Below are 27,067 nucleotides of genomic sequence, written 5' to 3' on the forward strand. Positions count from 1 at the left end.
CTGCTTTATCTTTTTTGTATGAAATATTTTACAGTATTTTTGAGCTCAGTGAGATTGACATGTAGGCACAAATGTCAGATCAGGAAAGTGAAGCAAAAATAGGTCAAAATACCCAAGTCATTAACTCAATTAATATTTGACAAAGGAAGCAAAGGGGTACAATGGAGTTAAAGACAGTCTCTTCAATAAGGGGTTCTGGGAAAATTGGATAGATACATACAAAAAAAATGAAACTAGACCACCAACTTACACCATACACAAGAATAAACAACATGGGTAAAAGACTTAAACGTAAGTCCTGAAACCGCAAAAATTCTAGAAGAAACCACAGGCAGCAAAATATCAGACATCTCTCATAGCAATATGCTTGCTAATACATCTGCAAAGGCAAGGGAAACAAGGGAGAAAATAAATAAATGTACTGCATCAAAATAAAAAGCTTCTGCACAGCAAAAAGAAACCGTCAACAAAATGAAAAGGTAACCCACTGTATGGGAGAACCTCTTTGCAATGATACATCTGATATGGGTTTAATCTCCAAAATATACAAGGAACTCATACAACTTAACAAAAGGAAGACAAACAAATGGGCAAAGAACCCAAATAGACACTTCTCTAAAGTGGACATACAGAGAGATGGTCAAGAGACATATGGAAAAATGCTCAAAGTCACTAATCATCAGAGAGATGTAAATTAAAACAACAGTGAGGTATAACCTCACACATGTCAGGATGGCTATCATCAACAAATCAACAAATGAAAAGTGCTGGCGAGGATGTGGAGAGAAGAAAATCCTAGTACACTGCCGGTGGGAATGCAGACTGGTGCAGCCACTGGGGAAACCAGTATGGAGTTTCCTTAAAAAGTTAAAAATGGAACTCCCATTTGACCCAGTGATCCCACTTCTAGGAATATATCCTAAGAAGCCAGAAACACTAATCAGAAAGAATATATGCACCCCTATAGCAGCACAATTTACAATCGCTAAAATCTAGAAATAGCCCAAATGCCCATCAGATGAGTGGATAAAAAAGCTATTACACATTTATACCATGGAATACTATGCAGCTATAAAAAAGAAGGATCTTTTACCCTTTGAGACAGCATGGAGGGACCTGGAAGGTAATATGCTAAGCGAAATGCCAGAGAAAGACAAGTATCACATGATTCTACTCATATATGGAATCTAATGAACAAAATAAACTGATGAACAAAATAGATCCAGAGACATATAAGCAAGGAACAGACTGACGAATCTCAGAGGGAAGGGGAGGGAAAGGGAGGTGGGTAGAGAGAGATTAACTGAGAATTTATATGCATGTATGCGTAATTCATGGACACAGACAACAGTGTGGTGAAGGCCTGGGAGGGAGGAGTGCAGGGTGGAGGGGATCAATGCACTAGAGAACTTCAAGAAGTAAGATGTCTGAGGCTTTCATAAGTTGTTATTGTTAATAATGTAACTTCTTACCTGATATATTCTAAAAGGGATGTAACGAAATCCACTTTCTTCTGCAGGATATTCCATGAGTTTCCGATTGATGGCCCAAAACTGGTCAAATCTGTCTGTAACGATAAATTATTTATTAAAAGTGAACAACATTATAATTTAATACCTCACATGAAGAGATGAAAGTTGTTAATCCTCTACCTCTTAGAAATTTCTGAAAGTATATTATTTATATATATGATTTTTTTCCTTAAGTTTATATTTCTATAACTAAACACAAAGATATAAAATTAATTTTCTACATTATTGCTTCCTCTTCCTAGGTAGACATTTGTCTCATAAGAAAAACCCTAAGCAGATTATGACTGGGATACCCCATCAGACTGGGATGAATATCTTGATTTCCTTTGTTCTACCCCTACTATCTAAACTATAAAGACACCCGCTTCAAGTGACCTGAATTTTAGCCAGAACTTGCTTTAAGAAATGAAGTCAAAATACCAAACATAGTTACCATTAAACAGCAAAAAATATAAAATTATAGGAAATGCTTTGAAACAAATGTGAACTACTTAACACCTCAAAATTTTTTTCAGGTTTAATTTTTTTCAAAAAACCCACTTTACTGAGATATAATTCAAATACCATAAAATTTATCCTTTTAAAGTGTACGACTGAGTGTTTTTTAGTATATTCAGTGTGAAGCAACCATTGGCAATATCTAATTTCTGAAAATTTTCATCATCCCAAAAAGAAATACATACCCATTAATAGTTATTCCCTTTCCCCATCCTCCTTGCTCTGGAAATCACTAATCTCTATTCTACTCCAGAAATTTTACATAAATGAAATCATATAAGATACAGTCTTTTGCATCTGTTCTCTGCCCAACCCCCGCCCCCCGCCCCCCATGTTTAAGGTTCATTTATGCTATAGCATCTATCAGAACTTCATTCGTTTTTATGGCCAAATAATATTTCATTGTATGGCGATATCACACTTTGTTTACCCACTCATCAGTTCATTGGACATTTGAGCTGTTTTCACTTTTTGGCTACTATGAACATTCATGTACAAGTTCTTGTGTAGATGCGAATTTTTTCAATTTTCTTGTGTATATACCTGCTATATGGTACCTATGCCTTGAGGAATTGCCAAACTGTTTTCCAAAGAGGCAGCACCAATTTACATTCTCGTCAGGAACGTATAAGGGTTCCAATTTATCTACATCCATGCCAATACTTGTTATTGCCCATCTTTTCTATTATAGTCATCCTAGTGGGTGCAAAGTGATATTTCCTTATAGTTTTGATTTCCACTTCCCTAGTGACTAATTATGTTGAGCATCTTTTCATTTGTTTACTAGCCATTTATATATCTTCTTTGGAGCAGTGTCCATCAAATCCTTTGTCCCCTTTTTATATATGAGAGTTCTTTATGTATTCTGGATACAACTCCCTTATCTGATAAACGATAAGTAAATTACACCCCCCCCCCCAGCTCCCGCATTCTGTACATTGTTATTTAACTCACTGAGAATTTTAACTTAAATGATTTTTCTCTCAGAATCAAATCCTGTAAAGCATATAGCTCCAGAATTTCAGATCAGTTAGGTATTAAAGCATATTCTCCACTACTAGATTCGTCTCACTCCAATCTACTGGCAATCTATTCATCCTGCTTATGCCATCAACATTGTTTTAAAAAATAAAGTTTAGTTGTTTCTTCTGATATCCCTGGTCCAAAAGACTATGTCAGGCTCTATAGGCCAGTGGTCGGCAAACTCATTAGTCAACAGAGCCAAATATCAACAGTACGACGACTGAAATTTCTTTTGAGAGCCAAATTTTTTAAACTTAAACTATATAGGTAGGTACACTGTTATTAACTTAATTAGGGTACTCCTAAGGCTTAGGAAGAGCCACACTCAAGGGGCCAAAGAGCCACATGTGGCTCGCGAGCCGCAGTTTGCCAACCACGGCAGTCGAGGCCTTCTCTAGAGTGATACTACACTAAGACTGACAGCACATGGAATTTAGAATCCAGTTAGTTCTTTGCAATTTTACAAATAACAACTATTTGTTCAGATTGTTATGAATTTAATGCAGAACCAAGACCAGACGCTTGGTTTTCTGATTCAAAGTCCACAACCGTTTCAACACCTGCAACCACAAAACTGTATCATAATGTTAAGAGGAGCTCCTTTGACCACAGTCCTTTCAATTATGAATCAATTGTTCTTTTAATGCTTTTTAAAAAATTACTTTTTTGTCTGGCCAGTGTGGCTCAGTGGTTGAGCATCAACCTATAAACAAGGAGGTCAGGTCATGGTTTCGATTCCCAGTCAGGATACACGCCCAGGTTGCTGGCTTGATCCCCAGTAGGAGCATGCAGGAGGCAGCCAATCAATTATTCTCTCTCATCATTGTTATTTGTTTCTCTTCTCTCCCTTCCTCTCTGAAATAAATTAAAAATGTATTTTTTAAAAATATTTTTTCCATTAAGTAGTAAGCAAAAATGTAATAGCTAAATAAAATGATTCTTCTTGCACACCTGAGATTTTACTCACTGCTCATCATTTATGATCTCTATCACCTATCTACAATAATGCATGCATTATATGCTCTTGAGACAAAGAGCAAATAATAGAATACTATGTACAGAACTTCCCACTGAAAATTTTGGGTTCTAATCCTAGGTTTGCAACTAAGCAGCTACGTGATCAGAAAGAAATCAATTGAAAAGTCTACCATAATTCACTTATAGATAAATCAAGGAATTAGATTAAATAGCTTCTAATGCCTCTCCTGAAAATAAAATTTTATAATTATTTAAGATATCCTCTTATATTAAAATAGAACCTGTTAAAAACCACAAGAAAAACATTATAGTAAAATGAAGATTTATACTATTTTTAACAGGAAAAACCCCCACCAAACATGGGTTAAAGCAGTCATTCTTAACCAGAGAAGATTTTGCTTCCTGGTAGATGTGGAGACATTTTTGGTTGTCACAACTATAGTCCAGGAATGCTGCTACACAACACACAATGTGCAGGACAGCACCCTACAAACAAGAATTATCTGACTCAAAATGCCAATAAGGTCAAAGGAAGGAAATCAAATACAAACACACAATAAAAGTACAGAAAGGTTATTAGCAAACAAGTTTTTATGTACTTATATAGCAAAAAAAAAAAAATCTGGAAGAGCAACATTATTGTGTCCATTATCAATTTAATGACAACTCTAAATTCACCCTTCAACATATGCAGTGCCATGAGGGACACCATTTCTTTAAGCGTCTCTACTGTGATGAGCACATCAAGCTTTCCCATTATAAGGTGTTGAAAGGACACTGTAAGAAAAAGGGCTCCTGACTATAGGCACATGAAGGCCCCTTGCCCTTATCAGTACCCTGATTTCCTGTGGAGGCCCATCTGGGTGACTCCTCTAAGGTTTCCCACAGAGCTACCGCTCCCTCTGCATGCACAGGACACTTGTTACTGGTGGCCTGCACTCCACATTGTACTGATTGTCCAGTGAATGCAGACCAGCTCTAATCTGGGAAAAATAACCAATTTTCCACTAATCCATGGGGTGATCTCTACCTTTTCCAACAAGCTCTAAACCCAACCTTGGAAAGGGGCTCCTTGTAAGTGTGACCTTCTTCCCTTAATCCTAGGGTATCATATATAGTCATATCTTTTGAAAAAACTGAAGAATAAAAGTGGCAATTTTAAAATTGATGAACAAAAACATATCCAGAGACAGAGAAGCATCGATCAGACTGTCAAACATCAGAGGGAAGGGTAGGGGAAGGGGGAGAGATCAACCAAAGCAGCGGTCGCCAACCTGTGTTCCATGGACCACTGGTGGTCCATGAGGTCTGAAAGGTTGGCGACCGCTGAACCACATGACTTGCATATAAGCATATAAGCATAACCAATGGACACAGACACTAGGGGGGTGAGGGCACGAGCGGGGGCGTGGAGGCAATGGGGGGGATAAGAACACATATATAATACCTTAATCAATAAAGAAAAATAAAAAAGTCCAGTATACTTAAAAAAAGTGGCAATTTTAAAGAATGTATCTATATTTTCATTTGAGTTTTATGAGAGTTAAGAACTGAAGGTGGGTTTTTAACATTCTCACACCACAAATAATGTATGTATCTACAAGCCCCCACAGGAGACATGGAGGACATCTATGGGCCTGCTACTCAGCCTCATTCAGTAATGTAGTTGTCACTGGCTGAAACCCTCAAACTATAAAAAAGGGGTAAAATGGCCTCCACATGCACACACTATCCACTTCCTGCTCTTTAATGCCTGTAATGTCAAAAACAGATTTATTGCACCCCCCCTCCCCCCAAAAAAGTATCAGATCATGACAGCCCATAATACACAAATGTTAAGCTTTTCTTTGAAGAGAAAAGCAAACGGTTAAACATCACAATGAAGGGACCCTGCTCTTCACAAAATTTGATTTACCAACATTACTATTCAAATTACTACAAGTGGTAGTGTATGTATGGTATTTAGTATTTTTTACCTGAAACTTTCAAAATACTTAACAGACATCATATCTAATTACAGACTTATTTTAATTAATTTATTCATATGTAATATGTTAAATATTTTTAAAAAGCAAAATAGGGAGGGGAAAAAGAAATAGCAATTACTGGGCCCAGCCGCAGTGGCCCAGTGGTTAACCGTTGACATAAGTACCAGGAGGTACAAGGTTCAATTCCCCGGTAGGCACATGCCCAGGTTGCGGGCTTCATCCCAAGTAGGAGGCATGCAGGAGCTACCAATCAATGATTCTCTCTCATTACTGATGTTTCTACCTCTCTCTCCCTCTCCCTTCCTCTCTGAAATCAATAAAAATTCATTAAAAGAAAAAAGAAACAGCAATTACTGGTAGGGTACCTAGTACAGATGTGTTAAAAAAGTGACCTGTATCTTCAAACTCATTTGTCTTCTGAGTCTAATAAATTCAGAGAATCTTATGTTACCAGGACACTTAGGCTGAATCATGGCAGGCAGCAGCATACCCACTGGTGCTTAGATGCTGCTCAACAGAAGTACACCATACATATCTATGAGACCATCTGCTTGAGGTTTAAAGTTACTGAGAAATATCTTTGGGGAGGCCCTAACTAAAGCAAAGAAGTCTTGAAAGACTTTAAGGCCCCATGAAAATTCATCATGAAGACAGAGGAGGCAGGGCTAGCGGACTGGCCTCTCTACATTAAGGCTCAGAGGAGTGCCAATCCTGGAGAAGGCTAATCCTTAAATACTGTATATAAACACTCATCTTGCAGTAGAGTTGTACCCTAGGGAATTGGTTGTTTGAGTGAATCAAGAGAGCAATAAAATCTGCATCCCAGGAAAATCCTGACCTGGACTATCATTGTCTCCGAATATGATGTTTATTTACTCCTGTGCTGTAGTCTAGAAAATTGGAGTCAAAGGCAGTAATCAGTATATATATTGTATAGTGCAATTCTCTCTGTATTCACTGTTATAACTTTCATCCAAACCACTCTCATCTCTCAACTAAAGCACTGTACAGCCTACTAATTAATCTCAGCCACTCCACTTATATCCCTACACAGCATCCAGAATGTGCTTTTAAATAAACTGAATCAGATCATTAATGAATAAATTTCCAAACACTTTTCTAATGAGCCATAAGGAATAATGCTTTATGATGTACTTTAATAATATGGTTATTTCAAATTTCATATTAGAATCATTATTTCAAAAAATAATCTACAGTACCTCCTTAATGCCTGCAACTGGGGCAGGTTGGTCCCCACCCAAACTCTGCCATGAAGCAACCATCTATAATAATAAAAGTGTAATATGCTAATTAGACCGGATGTCCTTCCCGATGAAGCTGGGGCTTGCAAGGGAAGCCTGGGTCCCGGCTGCCTGCGGGTGGCCGAAGGGAAGACAGCCCAGGTCCCGGGTGCCTGCGGGTGGCCAGAGGGAAGCCAGCCTAGGTCCTGGATGCACGGGTCCTGGTGCCTGCCGGCAGCCGGAGGGAAGCAAGCCCGGTTCCCGGATGACAGAGGGAAGCCAGTGCCGGCAGTCAGGGGAAGGAAGGCCTACTCTTGCATGAATTTCATGCATTGGGCCTCTAGTCTATCCTATCTAATAAAAGAGAAACATGGTAATTAGCCATAAGGCCACTACCCTTCCCATTGGCTAATCACTGAGATATGCAAATTAACTGCCAACCAAGATGGCGGCCGGCAGCCAGGCAGCTGACTCGAACAGGGAGGCTTGCTTGCTTCAGTGACGGAGGAAGCCAGATTCCCCGCCTGCCTTGCTGGCCTCTCAGCTGCTCTCTAAGAAACATTGTAACAAATGTAGAAGCTAAACAACTCCCCAGAAACCTGCTTTAGTCAGCCAGGCTTCAGCCAGCCGGACCGCAACATTGTTTCAAATACAGAAGGTAAACAAAGGCCAGAAACCTGCTTTCAGCAGCAGAGGTCTCATAGCTGGAGCCGAGCCTCAGAGCTAAAGCTGGCCCAGAATAAAAAAAAAAAAAAGGAAAAAAGGACAGGTTGGGAGCTTCAGTCACCGGCCAGCCTGAGAACGGCCCTCAGCCCCTCACCCAGACTGGCCAGGCACCCCAGTGGGGACCCCTGCCCTGAAGGGTGTGTGACCAGCTGCAAACAGCCATCATCCCCTCACCCAGGCTGGCCAGGCACCCCAGTGGGGACCCCCACCCTGATCCAGGACACCCTTCAGGGCAAACCAGCCGGCCCCCACCCGTGAACCAGGCCTCTATCCTATATAGTACAAGGGTAATATGCCTCCCAGCACCAGGATCAGCGTGACAGGGGGCAGCGCCCAAACCCCCTGATCGCCCTGCGGCTCTGTGTGTCACAGGGGGTGGAGCCACAACCTCCCTATCCACCCTGCTCTGTTCATGACAGGGGAAGGCGCCCCAACCCCCTGATCGCCCTGCGGCTGTGTGTGTGACAGGGTGCGGTGCCCCAACCCCTCCCCCCCCACCCCACGGGCCCTGCTCTGTGTGTGACAGGGTAGAGCCATAACCTTCCCATCGGCCCTGCCCTGAGTGTGACAGGGTGCGGCGCCCCAACCCCCTGATCCGCCCTGCTCTGTGTGTGACAGGGGGCGGTGCCCCAACTCCCCTATCGGCCCTACTCTGTGACAGGGGGGAGCTCCTCAACCCCCTGATCGGCCCTGCTCTGTGCGTGACAGGGGGGAGCTCCCCAACCCCCTGATGGGCCCTGCTCTGTGCGTGACAGGGTACGGAGCCCCAACCCCCCGATGGGCCCTGCTCTGTGAATGACAGGGGGCAGTGCCCCAACCCCCTGATTGGCCCTGCTCTGTGCGTGACAGGGGGTGGTGCCGCTACCTCCCCATCGACCCTCCTTGAGTGTGACAGGGGGCGGTGCCCCAACCCCCAAATCGGCCCTACCCTGAGCGTGACTAGGGGTGGCATCACAACCTCCCAATCCGGCCTGCTCTGTGCATGCATAACAGGGGGCGGTGCCCCAACTCCCCAATCGGCCCTGCTCTGAGCCCGACCAGGGGCTGCACCTAGGGATTGGGCCTGCCCTCTGCCACCCGGGAGCAGGCCTAAGCCAGCAGGTCGTTATCTCCCAAGGGGTCCCAGACTGCGAGAGGGCACAGGCCGGGCTGAGGGACCCCCCCCCCCCGAGTGCACAAATTTTTGTGCACCGGGCCTCTAGTACATATATAAAAGGCTAATATGCTAAGTGTCCTTCCCACTGTCCGACCAGTCGCTATGATGTGCACTGACCATCAAGGGGCAGATGCTCAACACAGCAGCTGCCGTGATGTACACTTGCCATTTACAGAGAAACGGCAGCACGGACCTGGCTGACAAAGCAACACTCGGCTTCCCCGAAGTGGGACACAGGCCCTGCCACCACCCAGAGTGACAGCCCACCAAATCACAGCTGGCGCTGCCGAAACCCCACGGCCAGCCCAGAAACGGTCACCTTGGGCGTCAGGTAATGATGTAATGTAGCAATGCCTGGCTTCCTCTCCCTAGCAATTAGCCTCTTTGCAATTTCTTCAGCCCAGGAACATGACTTGCTTTATACCCAGATGGAAACATTTACACTTTAACCAAATGTCTGTGAAGCGTTTTCCCGTGCCTCATCTCATTTGATCCTCACAGAAGACCTGGAGTAAGTAGACAGGAGACTTGGTGGAATCCTATTTTCTTTTCATTAGCCAGAAAACGGAGATTTAGAAACCTTAGAAACTTGACCCAACTGAAAAGAAGAAATGGTGGACCTTGAAAATGACTTCAGGTTTTCTCACTGCACAGAATATAGTCAAACACTGCTGCAGTTAAATATTTTACCCTTTGTTCTCCCTGTGTGATCTACAATAATAATCTGCTTTGTGTTGATATTTACCGCTGTGTTGCTGACAATTACCTGAAAGAGAAGTTGGGGTGCTTCACTGGGCTGAAAAAAGTTTAGCTAAGCAGGTCTAATTAAGCAAGTTTATTATCTACACTAATAAAAGACGAAGATGCTAATTGACCACATCTTCGCTACGTCCACCAGCCAATCAGAGCGACTATATGCAAATTAACCCAACCAAGATGGCGACCAGCAGACTTGGAGCTGGAGCAAGCCAGAGGCTTGGTTGCCCCAGCGATGGAGGAAGCCAAGCTTCCCACCTGCCCTGGCTGGCTGTGGCCTCCACAAAAGACAACAAAGTTTCAATTATAGAAGACAAGTAAATCCCAGATACCTGCTTCCAGCCAGCCTCCACTGGGAGCTTAGGTGGCTGGGGCCTGTGGCCAGCCTGCAAACAGCCATCAGCCCCTCACCCAGGATGGCCACACCGTCATGGGGTGAGGGTCCCAACTGGGGGGCTTGGCCAGCTTGCAAACAGCCATCAGCCCCTTACCCAGGCTGGCCAGGCACTCCAGTGGGGACCCCCACCCAAAGGGGCTATGGCCAGCTTGCAAACAGCCATCAGCCACTTACCCAGGCTGGCCAGGTACTCCAGCAGGACCCCCCTCCCTGAAGGGGGTGTGGCCAGCCTGAAAATGGCCCTCAGCCCCTCACCCAGGCTAGCCAGGCACCTCAGCGGGACCCCCATCTGATCCAGGACACCCTTCAGGGCAAACCAGCCGGCCCCCACCCGTGCACCGGGCCTCTAGCCTATATAATAAAAGGGTAATATGCAAATTGACCCTAACAACAGAGCTACTGGGAATCACTGGTCACTATGACACGCACTGACCACCATGGGGCAGACACTCAATGCAGGAGCTGCTCCGTGGTGGTCAGTGTGCTCCCACAGGGGGAGCTCTGCTCAGCCACAAGCCAGGCTGGTGGCTGCCAGTACAGCGGTGGTTGTGGGAGCCTCTCCTGCCTCCTCAGCAGTGCTAAGGATATCTGACTGCAGCTAGGCCTGCTCCCCGCTGGCAAGTGGACATCCCCCAAGGGCTCCCGGGCTGCCAGAAGGATGTCTGACTGCCATCTTAGGCCCAATCCCCCGGGGAGGGGCCCTAAGCCAGCAGGTGGTCATCCCCTGAGGGGTCCCAGACTGCCAGAGGGCACAGGCCAGGCTGAGGGACCCTCCCGAGTGCACAAATTTTTGTGCACCAGGCCTCTAGTATATCTATAAAAGGCTAAGTTGACTCGCACATGCGCGAAACATATAAAGCTCTCGCTGGTGCCGATTGCACACATGTGTTTCCATTGTCAATGTTGATTGTGAACTTGGTTGACACTTCTATTACTGAGAAAGGGCGTATAGCGATATTAAAATATTTCTTCTAATCAATTTTCCTTTTAATGTGCACAAATTCATGAATCGGGCCACCAGTGTCAGCAATTAAATATTTCTGCCCCAAGAAGCAGGTTCTTTTCAGCCATCTCTGACCCCCTTGGGATGCAGTGTTTCCTGCATGTATCTCAGATCTAACTACCAATCTGCTTACTTACTAGGCTCCAAGTTACCCTATTTTTCTTTTCTGTCCCTAGAAAATACCAAGCTCATTCCCCTATCACAGTTTTCTAATCTTCACATAGCTGCTTCTTTCTCACCATTCAAGTCTCAAAAGTGTCACTCACATCCTCAGAGATTTCCCTCATAACTGCAGCAAAGTCATTATTCTATTTACTACCAAACACTTATTGTTACTTGAAATTATTCTATTGTTTATTAACTATCACTCTCCCCAAACTAAAATTTAAGTTCCATGAGGGCCAGGCATTTCTCTTCAGTCCTAAAAAGTTCCTGGCACAAAGTACATGCTCAATGAACTTTTGTTAAATAACTAAATAACTAAATGAATGACTGATTTAGGCAAGTGGGGAAAAACAAAAAGAAGGAATCCCAAATGTTAAAAGCAGTGGAAAAAGCAGACATCCTAGAGCCACACTGCCTGCCTTTGCTTCCTAAATTTGCCATTTATTAGTATCTGGGTGAGTTTCAGCAAGATACTTTTAAACTTTGTGTGTCAATTTCCTCATTTATAAAATGAAGATATTAATAGTATATATTCATAAAGTCACTGGAAGGAATAAATGAGTTAATATATGCAAAATACTTACAATAGTACTTGGCACAAAGTAATACTACATGTGTTTTGTCTCTCAGGCTGCCAAAGATGCTGAGTTTCTAGAGTCAGCAACAAGATAAGTGAAAGGTGAAAGCCAATATGGGAAAGTGGTTATGCCAAACCCCATCATCACAAGATTGCTGGAGTGTCCAGTCTGGCTCAGGGCCAGGGAGTTTGCACCATTCATATCAAATTCTCTGTGAATGCTGCCCCCTGAAGTAATGCAATTGAAATGGCCTTTGCCAACCATAGTGGGGAGAATAAGAACACAATCCAGTTGCAACACTTTACAACACCAAATTCCCTTCAGGTCTCATTTTGCTTCCTCCAATCCTTTCAACTACCATACAAGGCCCTATTTTCTCACTCTGTGGGAACAATTTACTCGTCTTTTACCTTCCATCATTTCAACTGCATTAATCGCAACATCTAAGTCAACATCTGGGGAGTCCTCCAGTTTTGGCAGGCTAGTCTGAATTCCACCTAAGACCTAATGACCTTCTCAAGCCCTCTCTCTTCTAATACATCTTAAAATATTAGGAACAACAGACTGAAAAAAAATGATGTTTCTTATTAATCTGGGAAGAGGCTCACAATTGTTATAAAAAGCATCAGTCTACAAATGGAGCTAGTGAAAACTAGTTACTTTATAAATGGTTTAGAAATATTGCTGGAAACTTAAAGAAAACTAATCTCATCAAGTATTGAAAAAAGCAGGCTGTAAATTTTAATTTCAACATCACAAACCAATAAACCATTACTGCAAGTTACAACAGCTTTAATGTATTCGAAGTCAATCCAGTAATTGACTTTATTTTTAAGTAGACAGAATTCAATTACAGTATTCCAGCTAATTAAGTAAAGTTTATTTCCAATTTATTTTGAAATCGGGCCAGTAACAACATAAAAATTTCAAAATTCAAAAATTCACAATGCCAAAAACCCCCCAACTTATTCTACATGCTCATGTTAAAATAAAAAAGGGGGAGTCATCTTTAATTACACTGCAGTCTTCACTTACTCTAAAAGACAATCTTTAAAAAGTATCTTGTTTGCCAAAGAGATTTACAGAGCTATATAGTACAGTGGCAGCCCAAGACTAATTAACTAAATGTATTCCTGTATAAATCACCTATAGATTTATAACCAATAATCTGATTTATTACCTTTCAAAACTACTATAAATTGAGAAAATATTTTCCCTCTTAGGCTAAATTATAGCTTATCACTTTCTTAGATTCAGAGGGCCAGAAACGAATTTAAGGAATCAAACTCATTCTCACTCACTCAGAGAGCACTCCAAAGTCCTAAGACAAAAATAAAAATCTACTTTAATTTTTGAAAGACAGACAAGAAATAGATATTCCATTATACTCACTGTCACTTTGTGGTTTCTTATGCAGGATATTGTCATTTCTAATACAAATCCCTCATGCTTCTGATGAGAAAATGTAAATGAAAAAGTCCTATTAATTATTATTCACTGGAGATGCAGTAAATAATGCAGCATTTCTCAGCATTAGGTGAGCACTTGGACCACCTGAGGAGCTTTAAAAAACACTAATGTCAGGCTCCCACTCTAGACCAATTATTTCAGATTCCCTGGCAAATGTACTCTTCGGAAGCTCCAAGATGATTCTAATATGTAGCCAGATTAACCACCTGCAGATGCAACGAAAAATACTCTCACTTTAGAAACTAGGTTCAAATCCTGATCCCATCTCTTACTAGCTCTGTGAGCTCATTTCCTCATTTTCAAAGTTGACAATGTTTATCTAATTATTCTCAGGAATCTTAAGATAATGCATATAAAAGTACCTGGGACACCACATGGATTTAGTAAATGTAATATAATTTCAGGTAAATTCTGTTTATTTCAATTTCATGTAATCTGTCTGTGACGGTTACATGAAAAACATCTCTTTTTAAAAAGTCCCCAATTTGCCCTAACCAGTTTGGCTCAGTGGATAGAGCGTCGGCCTGCAGACTGACGGGTCCCAGGTTCGATTCTGGTCAAAGGCATGTACCAGTAGCGGGTTTGCAGGAGGCAGCTGATTGATGTTTCTAACTCTCTATCCCTCTCCCTTCCTCTCTATAAAAAAAAGTCCCCAATTTGCAAACAGTTCATATTATGAATATCTAGTTTAATTCTAGGCAATGAAGAAAAAAAAAAGAGTAAAACAGTTGATGAAAGGAAAAGTGTGCTCAAACAAGATTTTACTTTGGGAGCAAAGTAAAACAGCAAAACACAAAGAGTTGAATTATTTGTTCCAATTATGTACCTAATTGAGTACTGAGAGCTCTACAGAGAATTAAAAGCAAACAAAATACAACACATACAATAGGATTTTTCCTTCACATACAATAGGAAGCCAAACTGACATACGTACAATTATCACAAGTTTTAATGGGTCTTGTTGGTCCTTTATCTTGAAATTAGTAGTGCTTGATGGGTCAAGTCCTCCCCACTCTGTCCCCATCTTTTCAAAGGTAAATGACTAAATGACAGATGCTAAAAAACATGTTAAAGGTTAGGCTGGTACCCAGTGGTTAGGGCACTGGCATCAGCACTGAAGGGTCGTGGGTTTGATTCCCCATCAAGGGCACATACCTGGGTTGCAGGCTTGATCCCAGACCCAGGTGGGCACAATGAGGAGTAAACCAATTAATGCGTCTCTTGCACATTTATGTATCTACGGTTCTCTCTCTCTCACTCTCCCCACCTCCTCCACTCTCTCTTAAAAAAATAAAAAAATGTTAGGCTAGTAAAGAAGTGATACTAAACAAAACAAGACTAAAACGTGCTAGAGTAAAAAGTTGTGGGTTCTGATTGTAATAGGACCTCAGAGATCATTTTTATTAATAATGTACCTGAACAGAATTTAGATATTTTAAAAACCCAATTGATGTTCACAGCATTTTACATAGGAGAAACTGCAGTTCAAAGCAGGTGAATGATTTTCCTGTGATCATCAAACCAGCAGGCTCTCAGGGATGCTACCATTATCACAGAAAACTTTCAGTAGCATTTCTGTAAGTAAAAACACTACTTGCTTGGTAAAACTCCAAGTTGAGTCAATTCAATAACCTATGATTAAGAAGAATCTGGGAAACCATTAATGAATGGAATGTTCATGTTATCAAAAATTCCAGAGTTCTATACTTCAAAATTCATGGTAGTGTCAGGTAATAGTGAAGGGGACCAAAGTTTTGCCACCCTAAAACTTTGCCTTTTGCAATACTAATTTAAGCTCATTGAGAAACAAAAGACTCAAAAAGAACCTTTAACCCTTTCCTACCCCAAGAGATTCAGATGAAAAGGCTTGCTCCAGGAATGGAAACTTAGCATATTCACCTTGTACCATTAGATAGGCAGGCTCCAGGCAGTGGCCAAGTAGCTAGATGCTCCCATGTTCATTGTTTCTGGGTATCCTAGCAAGAATTTGCCTGCCACATGTGTTCTGCTCCTCGTCAGCTCCCTGTGAATTGCCTATTCCTTTGAAATCTCAGGCTCCTGCCCCCATTCTCCTTTGACCATGAAGACATATAAACCTCAATTGCCCAATGCATTTGGGGTCTCATTTTTATATGGCACCCCCAAACGCATTCATATAATAATAAACTTTGAGTGGGGGAAAAAATAATCTATTTCAGCTATCACAGTAGTTTAATTTCATCTCCTTTGGCAGTTACAGATGACAAAACTGAACAGTTAGCAGTCACTGCTGCAGAAATAAATATTTGCTTCAACATATTCACTAAGTCATATTTTTTCAGTGAGAATCAGGGGAAATGCACTGTGATAATCAAGTGAAAATATTACTTAATTAGGAACTACCTCTTAAAAGACAAGGACAATGATGCGTGAAACTGAAAAATCATAGTTCAAGTTTTAGCCATTAGGATTATTCAGGTGGCATTACTGCAAAATTAATTTGTCTTAACTCATTCACTGACAAAACAAAGCTGATTCTTAACATTCTACACATACCTCAAAAAATAGAAATATACATTATTATTTCCCATAAATGAGTTTATTTTGGGCTAAATAGTATTTTAAACCTATTCAATAGCTTCTAGTGATAAGTGGCATACAAAATGTATCTTATAAAGCACAAAAAATTAATCAGGATTCCAAGAATTCTAGCAGGAATAGAGCTGATAAAATTTAAAATTATTCTACCCGTATTTCTCAACTTATTCATTTACAACTTAAATGTCTGAATCTCACACAGTATTCTTTGGTGTGAAATAACATTCTTTGAGTGTAATATCATAATTTGATAAATAAAAATATTGGGGGGGAGGGGGGGAAGACACTTCTAAAGGTAAAGTCTTTCCCCTTAACAAGCCTATGAGAAAATGTAAGAAGTATATTATCAAAAACAAGAAGCTAGTTAAAGAAAAACAGCCCAAAAAATCTTGAAGTTTAATTTTGAGTGTGACTTATGATAATTTAAAATAAAGTAAAATTTTGCTGGTTAAATCTTTTATGGAAATTAACTCCAATTTTAAAAATGAGATATTTTATTGATATCCATCTACTGTTAATGATAGAAATAAGCTACATGTTAAAAAAAAAAAAAAAAAAAAAGCCAGGGAATCAAGAATAGTCTGAATCCTAAATGGACTCTGGGGGAAGAAATGCATAAGTAGAAAGCCACTTTGAAGATAATAATCAGAACTTGACTCAACACACTGCATCTTAGATGAACAAATTTGTTTATTTTGTACTCTTTTTTTTAAGGGCTGCTTTTTTTTAGTGTTTGTGTTAAAACCTTGCAGCTCTCTGAATTCAGCTAATTAAAATACTGGCATAGTTAATACTTAAATGTGGTTTTCACATAATAGGATTTCTGAATCTTCTAGTTCTTAAAGCAGTGACATGCAATGAATAATAAGAAATTAGCACTATTATAGAACTGTATTTACGTCTCTGGTTCAGGAAAAGACATCATTAATATAGAGAATTCTAACACCCAGAGCTTATTTTCATAGCCACTGAATCAGAATTGGTCTGCATACGCAGAGATGGAGTAAAGAGAGTATTACAGCGGTGGGGTGAGAGAGGAGAGGCTTGAAATGCTGAAATTCTCAATAAAGTAATTTCCATGTCTTTGTTTAAAAAGTACATGAAATAGGTACCTGGGAATAGGTCATACACTGGTCAGCATTAGTTAGAGATTTCTGAGCTAAAATATTTATTTGGCCATCCAGACCCCACAAAGATAATGAAGGAATGGGTCAGAGACTAAGTAAACTTAAGTGAAAAGAGAGACAGAAGAAGTGTTACTAATATATATATATATATATATATATATATATATATATATATATATAGAACTAGGTCAAGTACCACAAGGAAATCTAGAAAGGGAGATGAAATTAAGCGAAAGAAGAAGAAAAAGAAAAAATATAGAAGACACATGTTACTTCAAAAATGTAAGCACTGCCCAGCTGGTGTGGCCCAGTGGTTGTGTGTTGACCTATAAACCAGGAGGTCACAGTTCGATTCCCCATCAGGGCACATGCCCAGGTTTTGGGCTCAAGGCATGCAGGAGGCAGCTGATCAATGATTCTCTCTCTCCCTCTCTGAAGTCAATAAAAATATATTTTTTAAAAATGTAAGCACAGCCCTGACTGGTTTGGCTCAGTGGATAGAGCATCGGCCTGCGGACTGAAAGGCCCCAGGTTCGATTCCGGTCAAGGGCATGTACCTTGGTTGCGGGCACATCGCCAGTAGGAGGTGTGCAGGAGGCAGCTGATCAATGTTTCTCTCTCATCAATGTTTCTAACTCTCTATCTCTCTCCCTTCCTCTCTGTAAAAAATCAATAAAATATATTTTTTAAAAAATGTAAGCACAATTAGTTTTAATGAAATTATAGCATACTATTGATTCACGTTCAAATATATCCCACATTCAAAGGCTGTTAAATCGCATTGTTTACCCATATCTTCAGAAAAAAAATCACTTGTACTGTCATGGTAAACAACCTGCTTCCCTATTTATAATGGTCTGGCCCTCTAGCAACTTCAGTGCGAAATTATAGCTAATTTGCCTATAAATGTCAGGTGGTCATAATAATCTGGACACTCAGTGTATATAGATATGCAACTAATGGAAGCAAAGCAATCTAATTACAACCCAACTGCCTCTATCAGACAAGCCTCCAAAGATCTGGAACCACTGCATTTATCTTTTACTTCACCTACCAAACAAAAGTACTTTCAAAATGTTATGACCTTCTATAAAAATCATGGTTAGCTAATCACTATTTCCTCTTAAAAACCAGTATTAGGTTAGAATGGTACACCAAAAAATAATTAATTTGTCTAAAACATAATCTAACTCAAAGAGATTAACCTCACTTTAGAAACAACATATATACTAGTATATTCAACATTTAGCAGTCAAAACGTGCATTTATTTGAAGGTCTATAAATTTATTTAATGCCATCATTTCTTTTTTAATATATACAGAAAATTAAGGCTGAAAACTAAATCATATATTACATTTTTTTAAAGATTTCCTCAAATCTCTAGCTTATAAGAAAAACAACTTGACATTTAATACCTGCACATTGGTATTATAAATACTATATACAACTGCCTTATAAATAATAAAAATGGTACTTTCTTTTCTTTTTTTTTGCAGTCACTAACTCTGTTACACAGGGAAGTTATACTTTTACATCAAAAAGGAAAACCCATAAAAAACACTGGAAGGCAGAGTATGTCTTAAATGAGTTTTCTTGGTTTCAAAGCTTTTCTTATTTCTTTCACAGAGATCTGAAAAATTAAAATTAGCATTTGAAAGTATTCAAAAAATGTTTAAATCATTGTTTAGTTGTTATACTCTACAGGTGCAGTTCTGAATATATAAATTTACCATCTGCTATGTCTCAATCTTGACCAGTTTGCAATTATACCAACCAAAAGGTGAAATAATCTTTGACTTCACAAATTAATAGGACTTTCTTTTGGATGGAAAAATTCGTAAACAAACTCTATTTCGGTAAATTAAAACAAGGCACTTCTACTATTTTACACTAATATTAAACTATTTATAAAAAGCTGTTAATATGATTTCCTTATAGTATGAGAAAGGAATAAAATAAAGGAGTCATTCATTCAGTCAATGTTTATTTTGTCTACCCTATGCCTAAGACTAGAGTAGGTGCTGGGGATACCAAAATGTGTAATACAGTCTAACCAGGAGAAATTTGTATTCCAGCAGAATACATAAACTATAACTATTCCAGAATGTGATGAAATATGAGAGCAAAAGTGCGTATAAATGGACAAGGAGCCACGATAGTATGAAAAGTTCTGCCTTCACTAGCTATAAGCTCCACAAAGACAGGGTCCATGTCTGTTCAATCACTGCTGGACGATTACTAGCTCCTAAAACAGTGTCAGGCACAAGTTAGATGTTCTATAAATATTTATTGGCTAAAAAAAGAGGGAAGGCTTCACATAGAAGGTGGCAAAAGAGATGAGCATTAAAACGTAAGCAGAAGTTACATAGACAAAAAGGATTGGAAAGGGCATTCTAAGCAGAAGGAACAAATTAACTTCTACACCCACCTTTTACCAATTTACTTTAATGTAGACAGTAGCATTTTCTATAACCTTCACCCAGCTAAAAATTTCCTAAATTAATATTTTCATTTTTAAAAAGTAGAAAATAAACTATCAAAGTCTCCAGTATCCACAGGATACCTCACACAATATTTTGAGTGTGTAAGCCCAATCATTACCAACACAAACAAAACTGAACATAATAGCTAAAAAAATAATAGCTAAATATATAAATGGAATAAAAATATATATATTTTTTAATCCTCATCCAAGGATGCTTTTATTGGGGTTTTTAAGAGACAGAGGAAGGGGGAGAAAGAGAGAGGGGGAGGGAGGGGGGAAGGGAGAGAGAGGGAGAGAGGGAGAGAGGGAGAGAGGGAGAGAGAGAGAAATGTGAGAGAGAAATATCAATTGGTTGCCTCCTGGACACAACCGGACCAGGGATTGGACCTGAAACCTAGGTATGTTCCCTGACCAGAAATCGAACCCAAAACCTTTCAGTGTATAGGATGATGCTCCAACCAACTGAGCCACCTGGCCAGGGAAAAAATTTTATTCCATGCCTGGCTGGTATGGCTCAGGGTTAAGCATCAACCTATGAATCAGGAGGCGACAGTTTGATTCCAGGTCAGGGCACATGCCCAGCTTGCAGGCTGACATGCCCACGAGTCTGCCAGTTCATGATTCTTTCTCAGCATTGATGTTTCTATCTCTCTCTCTCTCTCTCTCTCTCTCTCTCTCTCTCTCTCCCCCACTTCTTCTCTGAAATCAATAAAAAAATAAATTTTTTAAATGTCTTAAAAATAATCACTGAAAGCAGCTATTACACTAAGTCTGATACATTATGCTATACCAAGTTCTGAGTATGTGACATTTTGAACCATGCTTTAGGTCAATGATAAATATGAGCTGTTGATTTGGTCAAGCTTTTTATGGCTGACAAGTATTTCTAAAAGGGTCAACAAAGATAAGTATTTTAGGCGGTGAGCCACATGGTCTCTGCCATGACTATTTAACTCTGCCACTGTGGCTGAAAGCAGCACAGAAAATACATGAATGAATGGGTGTGGCAGAGTTCCAATCTTTATTTACATAAACAGATGGCTGGCCATGACCACTGTTTGCCAACCCTAGTCCTGGAATCTCAAAGTGACTTCTTGATCATTCTTTTTATCAAGACAGCTTTGCTTCCTTTCAAGCACTTTCACATAAACTCTATTAGTGTTTCACTAAAGCCTCTAAGGACACCTATAAGAGAAAGAAACTGAAGGTAAAAAAAACTGGGTGATTTGCCCTAAGAAGCTACTAGCAGAGCTGATAACTAAAAACCAGACCTTCCTTTTCACAATTCTTAACCATCACTCTCCACACCCAGCCCTCTAATGCCCCAAATGAAACATTTTAATATTTTTTAGCATCCTTCTGCTTATGAATAAGCTCTCTGTAGCTGACTCATCATATTCACAACAGAGTTCAAGAACATCTACTTACACCCTGACCGGTTTGGCTCAGTGGATAGAGTGTCAGCCTGCGGACTAAAGGGTCCCAGGTTCGATTCCAGTCAAGGGCATGTACCTTGGTTGCGGGCACATCCCCAGTAGCAGGTGTGCAGGAGGCAGCTGATCGGTGTTTCTCTCTCATCAATGATTCTAACTCTCTATCCCTCTCCCTTCCTCTCTGTAAAAAAATCAATAAAATATATTTTAAAAAAAAAAGGACATCTACTTAAATGTCCATTTAAATTATTTACTTCAATTCTGAAGCCAAATTATTTTCAGACCCCTTTTCTCGTCGGAAGATTCCTGTCTTCTTCCATTTAGGCAACCTTCTGGTTCACAAGTCTCCTACAATGTCACTTCATCTTCAAATAACCAGCAAGGAAAGGGAAAAGTATACTTTAAGAGATTGTAAACTCTTAATCATTTAATCAAAATTTGTGTATTCTGTAATATAAATGAGATGAAAGGCCTGGTGCCTACCTCTGCAATAATATAGTTGCTAAATTATCAGAGGTACAAACATGAGCAACTCCAGGTACCTCAGGTTAAATCTAAGACACTTAAAAGAAATGAGAAAATTTATTTTACAATACAGAGTCATAAAATATGTGCCTTTTGTATACTGAAGTTAGATAATACTCTGTATCTTGCATAATGAAAGTTTAATACTTAAATAACTATGAACACCTCTGACATGGTAACAATATAATCCAGAAGGTAAAACTGGATCACTTTTTTAAAAATTTTTTGCTTTTTGTTTTCTTTTATCTTTATTGTTTAAAGTATTACAGATGTTCCCTCCCTCCACCACTGACCCCTTCTAGCCTGCCTCCATCCCTGCCCCTCCCCTACTTCACCACACCATTGGCTGTGTCCATGGGTAATGCATATATATACATTTATTTATTTATTTATTTAAAATGTATTTATTGATTTTTTTACAGAGAGGAGGGGAGAGGGATAGAGAGTTAGAAACGTCAATGAGAGAGAAGCATCAATCAGCTGCCTCCTGCACACCCCTTACTGGGGATGAGCCTGCAACCAAGGTACATGCCCTTGACTGGAATCGAACCTGGGTCCCTTCAGTCCCCAGGCCGACGCTCTATACAGTGAGCCAAACCAGCTAGGGCTACATCTTTTTTAATTATGGGGTGTTTTGTTGTGTTTTTTTTTGGGGGGGGAGGGTCTTCTCTTTTATTCTAATAGCTGCTATAAAAGAGCAGCTTATATTGGACTAACTCCATGTCCAAAAACAATTCTGAAAGATGGACAGATTATTGGCATTCCTTGCTTTGCCTAGCAGTATGGGACTGGAAACGTGACCATGCAAGATGTAAACATGCAAAGTGATCTTAACAATTAAGGAGAAAATCACAATTGTTCATTGATCTTTACAAAATTGTCAAAAACATTAAAAACTCTGGTTATAAATGTACAGAAAAATAAAAATGTTACTAAGACTAATACTATATTTATTTAGTACACAGTAATTTAAAACATTAGGAACATGGAGAATTAGTGTTTTATTTCTTTGTTAAAAAAAAAAAGCTTAAGTATGTTTGAATAGTGCTTGCTTCCTGGACATGTAACTTACCAGCAAGAATCCTGTATAATAAAAGTGTAGTATGCAAATTGTCCCCTCGACCAGGAGTTCCACCAGGGGGCAGGGCCAGCCAAAGGAAGGGAGGGAGGCCCCGGATGGTGGCAGCTGCGGCGGCAGGCGGCCAGGGGAAGGGAGGGAGTACCCAGCTGGCAGCCAGCAGCTGGCAGCCACTAGGGACCCTACCAGTGCACAAATTTCGTGCACTGGGCCTCTAGTATTTCATAAACTGTGAATTGTCATACTCCTCTGCAAGTTTGAATCAATTTCTAACATACTACCATTTTTGTTTTCAATGTCATGAAATATCTGTCCCTTTAATGTGTTTTTTAGCCAGCATCACTTCCTCTGGGATAACTTCATTCTTTTCATCACAACACTTCCCACATGTATGTGGAAAAGTTCACCTTCATTAACTTCCTGTGGTTGTTATCTAAACTCTCTCAAATGGTGGTAGTGTTCATACTCTCACAGTCAGCTATGTCTTCTATAATTCCATTACATTCTATTCAAATTTAGCTTCCAGATTTATTACTTTTTCTTTCTTTACTTCATTTTCATCTTTCTTAGCCAACTCTCTCTTTTGATTATCCAGTGTTATAAAATGTTCTGTGGACTGGAGACCAGGAGGTAACATAACTACATGTTCTGCTGTCTGTGGATGAAAATAACAGATGCATAATGACAATTCACTGACAGACACGGAAAGAAAGTGATTGACCACTGATCACAATGCATATGTATTGTTGCATAATGATTCACAACTGAAAAGCTGGCAATCAAGCTTGTACTTTACGTAATTATTAAATAGCATGGCAAATGAAATTTGAACCATATTCTTGGGAAACTGGAATTTTTTTTAAGTTGAAGTATAAGTAACATACATTATATTAGTTTCAGGTGTACAACACAATCTATATATATAAAAGCCAAATGACCAAAGGGTGGAATGACCAGAACAACCGGTGGGTATGACGTGCACTGCGGCGGCCAACCGGCCCAATCAGGGGTGGGGCTGGCCAGCCAACCACACACAACCCCTGCCCCTGCTGGCTCCACCCCCAATGAGCCCCCCCTACCCCAATCACTGAAGTGTGACCTTCACTGATTCTAAGTAAGTAAACGCTCTCCAGCCTTCATAGATCAGGAATCTGAATGAGGAGTGATCAGGAGGAAAACTGCTCACGGTCTGGACTGTCAGTCAGGTGTCCAGGAGAGGTGCCCAGAACAGCCACCATCTTCCTGCGTTCTCTCTCCACTGCTTACTACCAAAGAGGGCAGCCATGTCACACCATGGCCTCTCTTCATAGGGTTTTTCAGCAGGGAACTAAACCTTATTACCTGTCTAGGGAGAAGCTTAGAAACAGAAGCTGTAAGTGTCCCTGACACTAAGGTGCCTTTGAAGCTTCAACTCATCCAAAAGCCAATAGCAAACATGTATACATCCTGCAAAGATCTTTGACACTAATAACTCCCCCTGGCCAGCCCTGCCCCCAACCGGCCCTCCCCACCCAAATTGGAGGCGGACAGCCGGACCCCACTGTGCATGAATTCGTGCACTGGGACTCTAGTGATTCAATATTTGTATATGCTGCAAAATGATCACCACAATAGTTACCATCAGTCACCAGACAAAATTACAAAAAATATTTTTTTCTTTTATGATTACTATCTTGGCAACTTGGAATGATATTATTTAACTAAAACATGTTAACTAAAACTCATGCATACTGGATTTGTGCAAAGCATTGGTTCTCAACTTTCCTAATGCCGTGACCCTTTAATACAGTTCCTCATGTTGTGGTGATCCCCAACCATAAAATTATTTTCGTTGCTACTTTATAACTGTAATTTTGCTACTGTTATGAATTGTAATATAAATATCTGATATGCAGGATGTATTTTCATTGTTCGCGACCCACAGATTGAGAACCGCTGGTGCAAAAGGACTTCCTGTACATACAACTGTCTGAAGGCACTGGAGGACAATCAGTGCAGAAAAGATTAAGGAAGTATCATCTCTAAAGATGAAGAATACAGAGGTAAATTGCAGATTTCCCTCAATTTTTTCCTTGAGTGTATTTTCTAAGTCCCAGGAGAGAGTGTCTAAGCACAAAGCAAGTCTTATTGTTCAGAGAAAACAAAGGTTGCCCAAATGCCCTGCCCAAATGGAGGTGCTTTGGTATGCAAACAGTATGCAATTGCAATTCCAAAGGATCATGATTAGGAGAAAGGTACTTATCCCAGAAGCTAAACACAGGAAGTTTCCACTGTGATATGCTATGGGCAAAGCAATCAGTCCAATGCTGGGGAATACAGGAATAGAGAGATATTGGGAGGGTACAATTTAAGGGATAACTAAAGATAGCTTCTTTGCAAAATTTTGTGCTTAGAGACTGGAATCTAAACTTGTACCATCAATCCTAAAATGTACCAATTACTCGCAGATTAAAATTACTCCATACTTTATAAAGGGCGTTCTGAAATTAAACATTGCTATATTTACCATTATGTAATCCCATCCAGAGCTGCTTGTGATCTTTTTTCTGCATTTCATTGATTACTTGGCTTTTGTGCTTTAATGCATCAGCTTCTTTCACACAAGACATAAAATGAGCTTCAATTGTGTCCTTAGATGGACAGTGCAAAAGGTCCTTTTCTGGAAAACCCTATCAAAGGGAAAAAAATATATAGATACACATATAAAACAGTATAAAATTAGCTTCTTAAAGAACTGTATCTCCCCGATTTTCCAATATTTTTAGTAAACCATCTCTTTCTTACCTTCTTAATGAAGAGACTTCAGAACAACTACAGATTTAGTACAGGTATATTTTATACTTCTTCCAAATAAACCGTACATGTTTATAACAACATGAAACAAAAATATGAAATAGTACTAATTTTAAAGGTAGCTTTCTGACTTACCGTACCTATGGTTGGCAAGAGTGTGGAATGGAACTCACACACACTGTTGGTGGGAATGTAAAATGGTACAACTACTTTGGAAAACAGTTTGATAGTTTTTGTTAAGTAAACATATACCTATCATCTAATCCAGTTACTCTACAACGAGGTATTTACCTAAGGCTTGTACATTAATGTGCACAGCAGCTTTATTTGTATGATTAAAAAAGAAACATAACAAAACAGGAAACAACCTAAATGTCAAAAGGTAAATGAATACATAAAGTGTGGTATAAACTTATCAAAGTATACACTTTTAATATGCATAGTTTGCTACAGGCCAATTAGAGTTTAAGAAAGCTGTTAAAATGTAATGTTTAAGGTCAAATAGCCAAATTTATATCCTATACCTTCAGTGAATCTTTCAGGTAGAGGCAATGATCACAGGTCAGATAAACAGTTATGCAAATGAGATGACTAATGCACTCTTCACTGGAAAAAAAAAGATAACAGCAATACCTAACACTAACTGAATACTATGCAACACTGTGCTAAGACTTTTTATATAATTATAATTTAAACTTTATAATAACCCTCTAAACACTACTGTCATTGCTATTACACAGATTTTTTAAAAATTAAAGCTCAAGGAGTAGATAGTCCTACAGCTTGCAAGTGGTAGAGCTAATATCAGTCTGCCTCAGAGTCCCAGCTCTTAACCACTATGCAACACCACTTCCTCCATAACACCTAAATACTTAATGATTATATTCGAATGTTATTTTACAGGAAAAGACTCTGTTCTATAAGTCCTTCAATAAAGAGTCCAATAATAATGGTGAAAATAGCATTTAGTCGTAGCCTAATTGTATTACTGTATTAATAGAAAACATTCAATAACTTAAGTCATGGAAAGCTCCTAAGTAAAAAAACTCCTACATCCACTCAAGTTCTGTTGAGTCTACATCCTAAGAAGATCTGAAGCCACCCACTTTCAACATTCCCAGTGCCACTTTCCAGCACAAACTAAAAATGAACCATTCTGAAAACCTCCCAACTGGTTCCCATGCAGTCTTACACCCTTTCACTTATACTTTACATTTAGATTCACAGTGATCTTTCTAAAATACAAATCACTCAGCTGATCTGCTACTTTTAGGATAAAATCAAACTACTTCTAAAGCCTTCCGTTTTCTGAATGACTTACATCTCTGCTAACCAACATCTCCAGGAAAATCTCTTACTCCCATTTCACATATACTCTTCTCTTTCCCCACTCCCCCACCACACACATTCGCTACTCCAATAATCTTCAATATGTCATCTGCTCAAACATCCTTTCAGTCATACTCTCATTTCTGTGCATTTACACAATCTATTTCCTCCACCTGTAACTCTTTGTCCTTGCCTATCTCTCTACCAT

At 39.7% G+C, this 27,067-nt stretch overlaps 1 protein-coding gene across 2 annotated transcripts in view; it reads right to left on the reverse strand.

Moving 5' to 3' along the window:
* ATG5 (autophagy related 5) overlaps nt 1–27,067 on the reverse strand; it is a 124,307-nt gene that overhangs the window by 44,028 nt on the left and 53,212 nt on the right. For both annotated transcript variants that reach the window (XM_081094170.1, XM_081094169.1), the window contains 2 exons: nt 25,244–25,406; nt 1,473–1,567 (listed from right to left, as the gene is read on the reverse strand). In XM_081094170.1, coding sequence (XP_080950296.1) covers nt 1,473–1,567; nt 25,244–25,406 — 258 coding nt within the window. The remainder of the gene's footprint in view (nt 1–1,472; nt 1,568–25,243; nt 25,407–27,067) is intronic.

The sequence above is a fragment of the Myotis nattereri genome (assembly GCF_964212035.1).
Source record: "Myotis nattereri genome assembly, chromosome: 6".
NCBI lineage: Eukaryota > Metazoa > Chordata > Mammalia > Chiroptera > Vespertilionidae > Myotis > Myotis nattereri.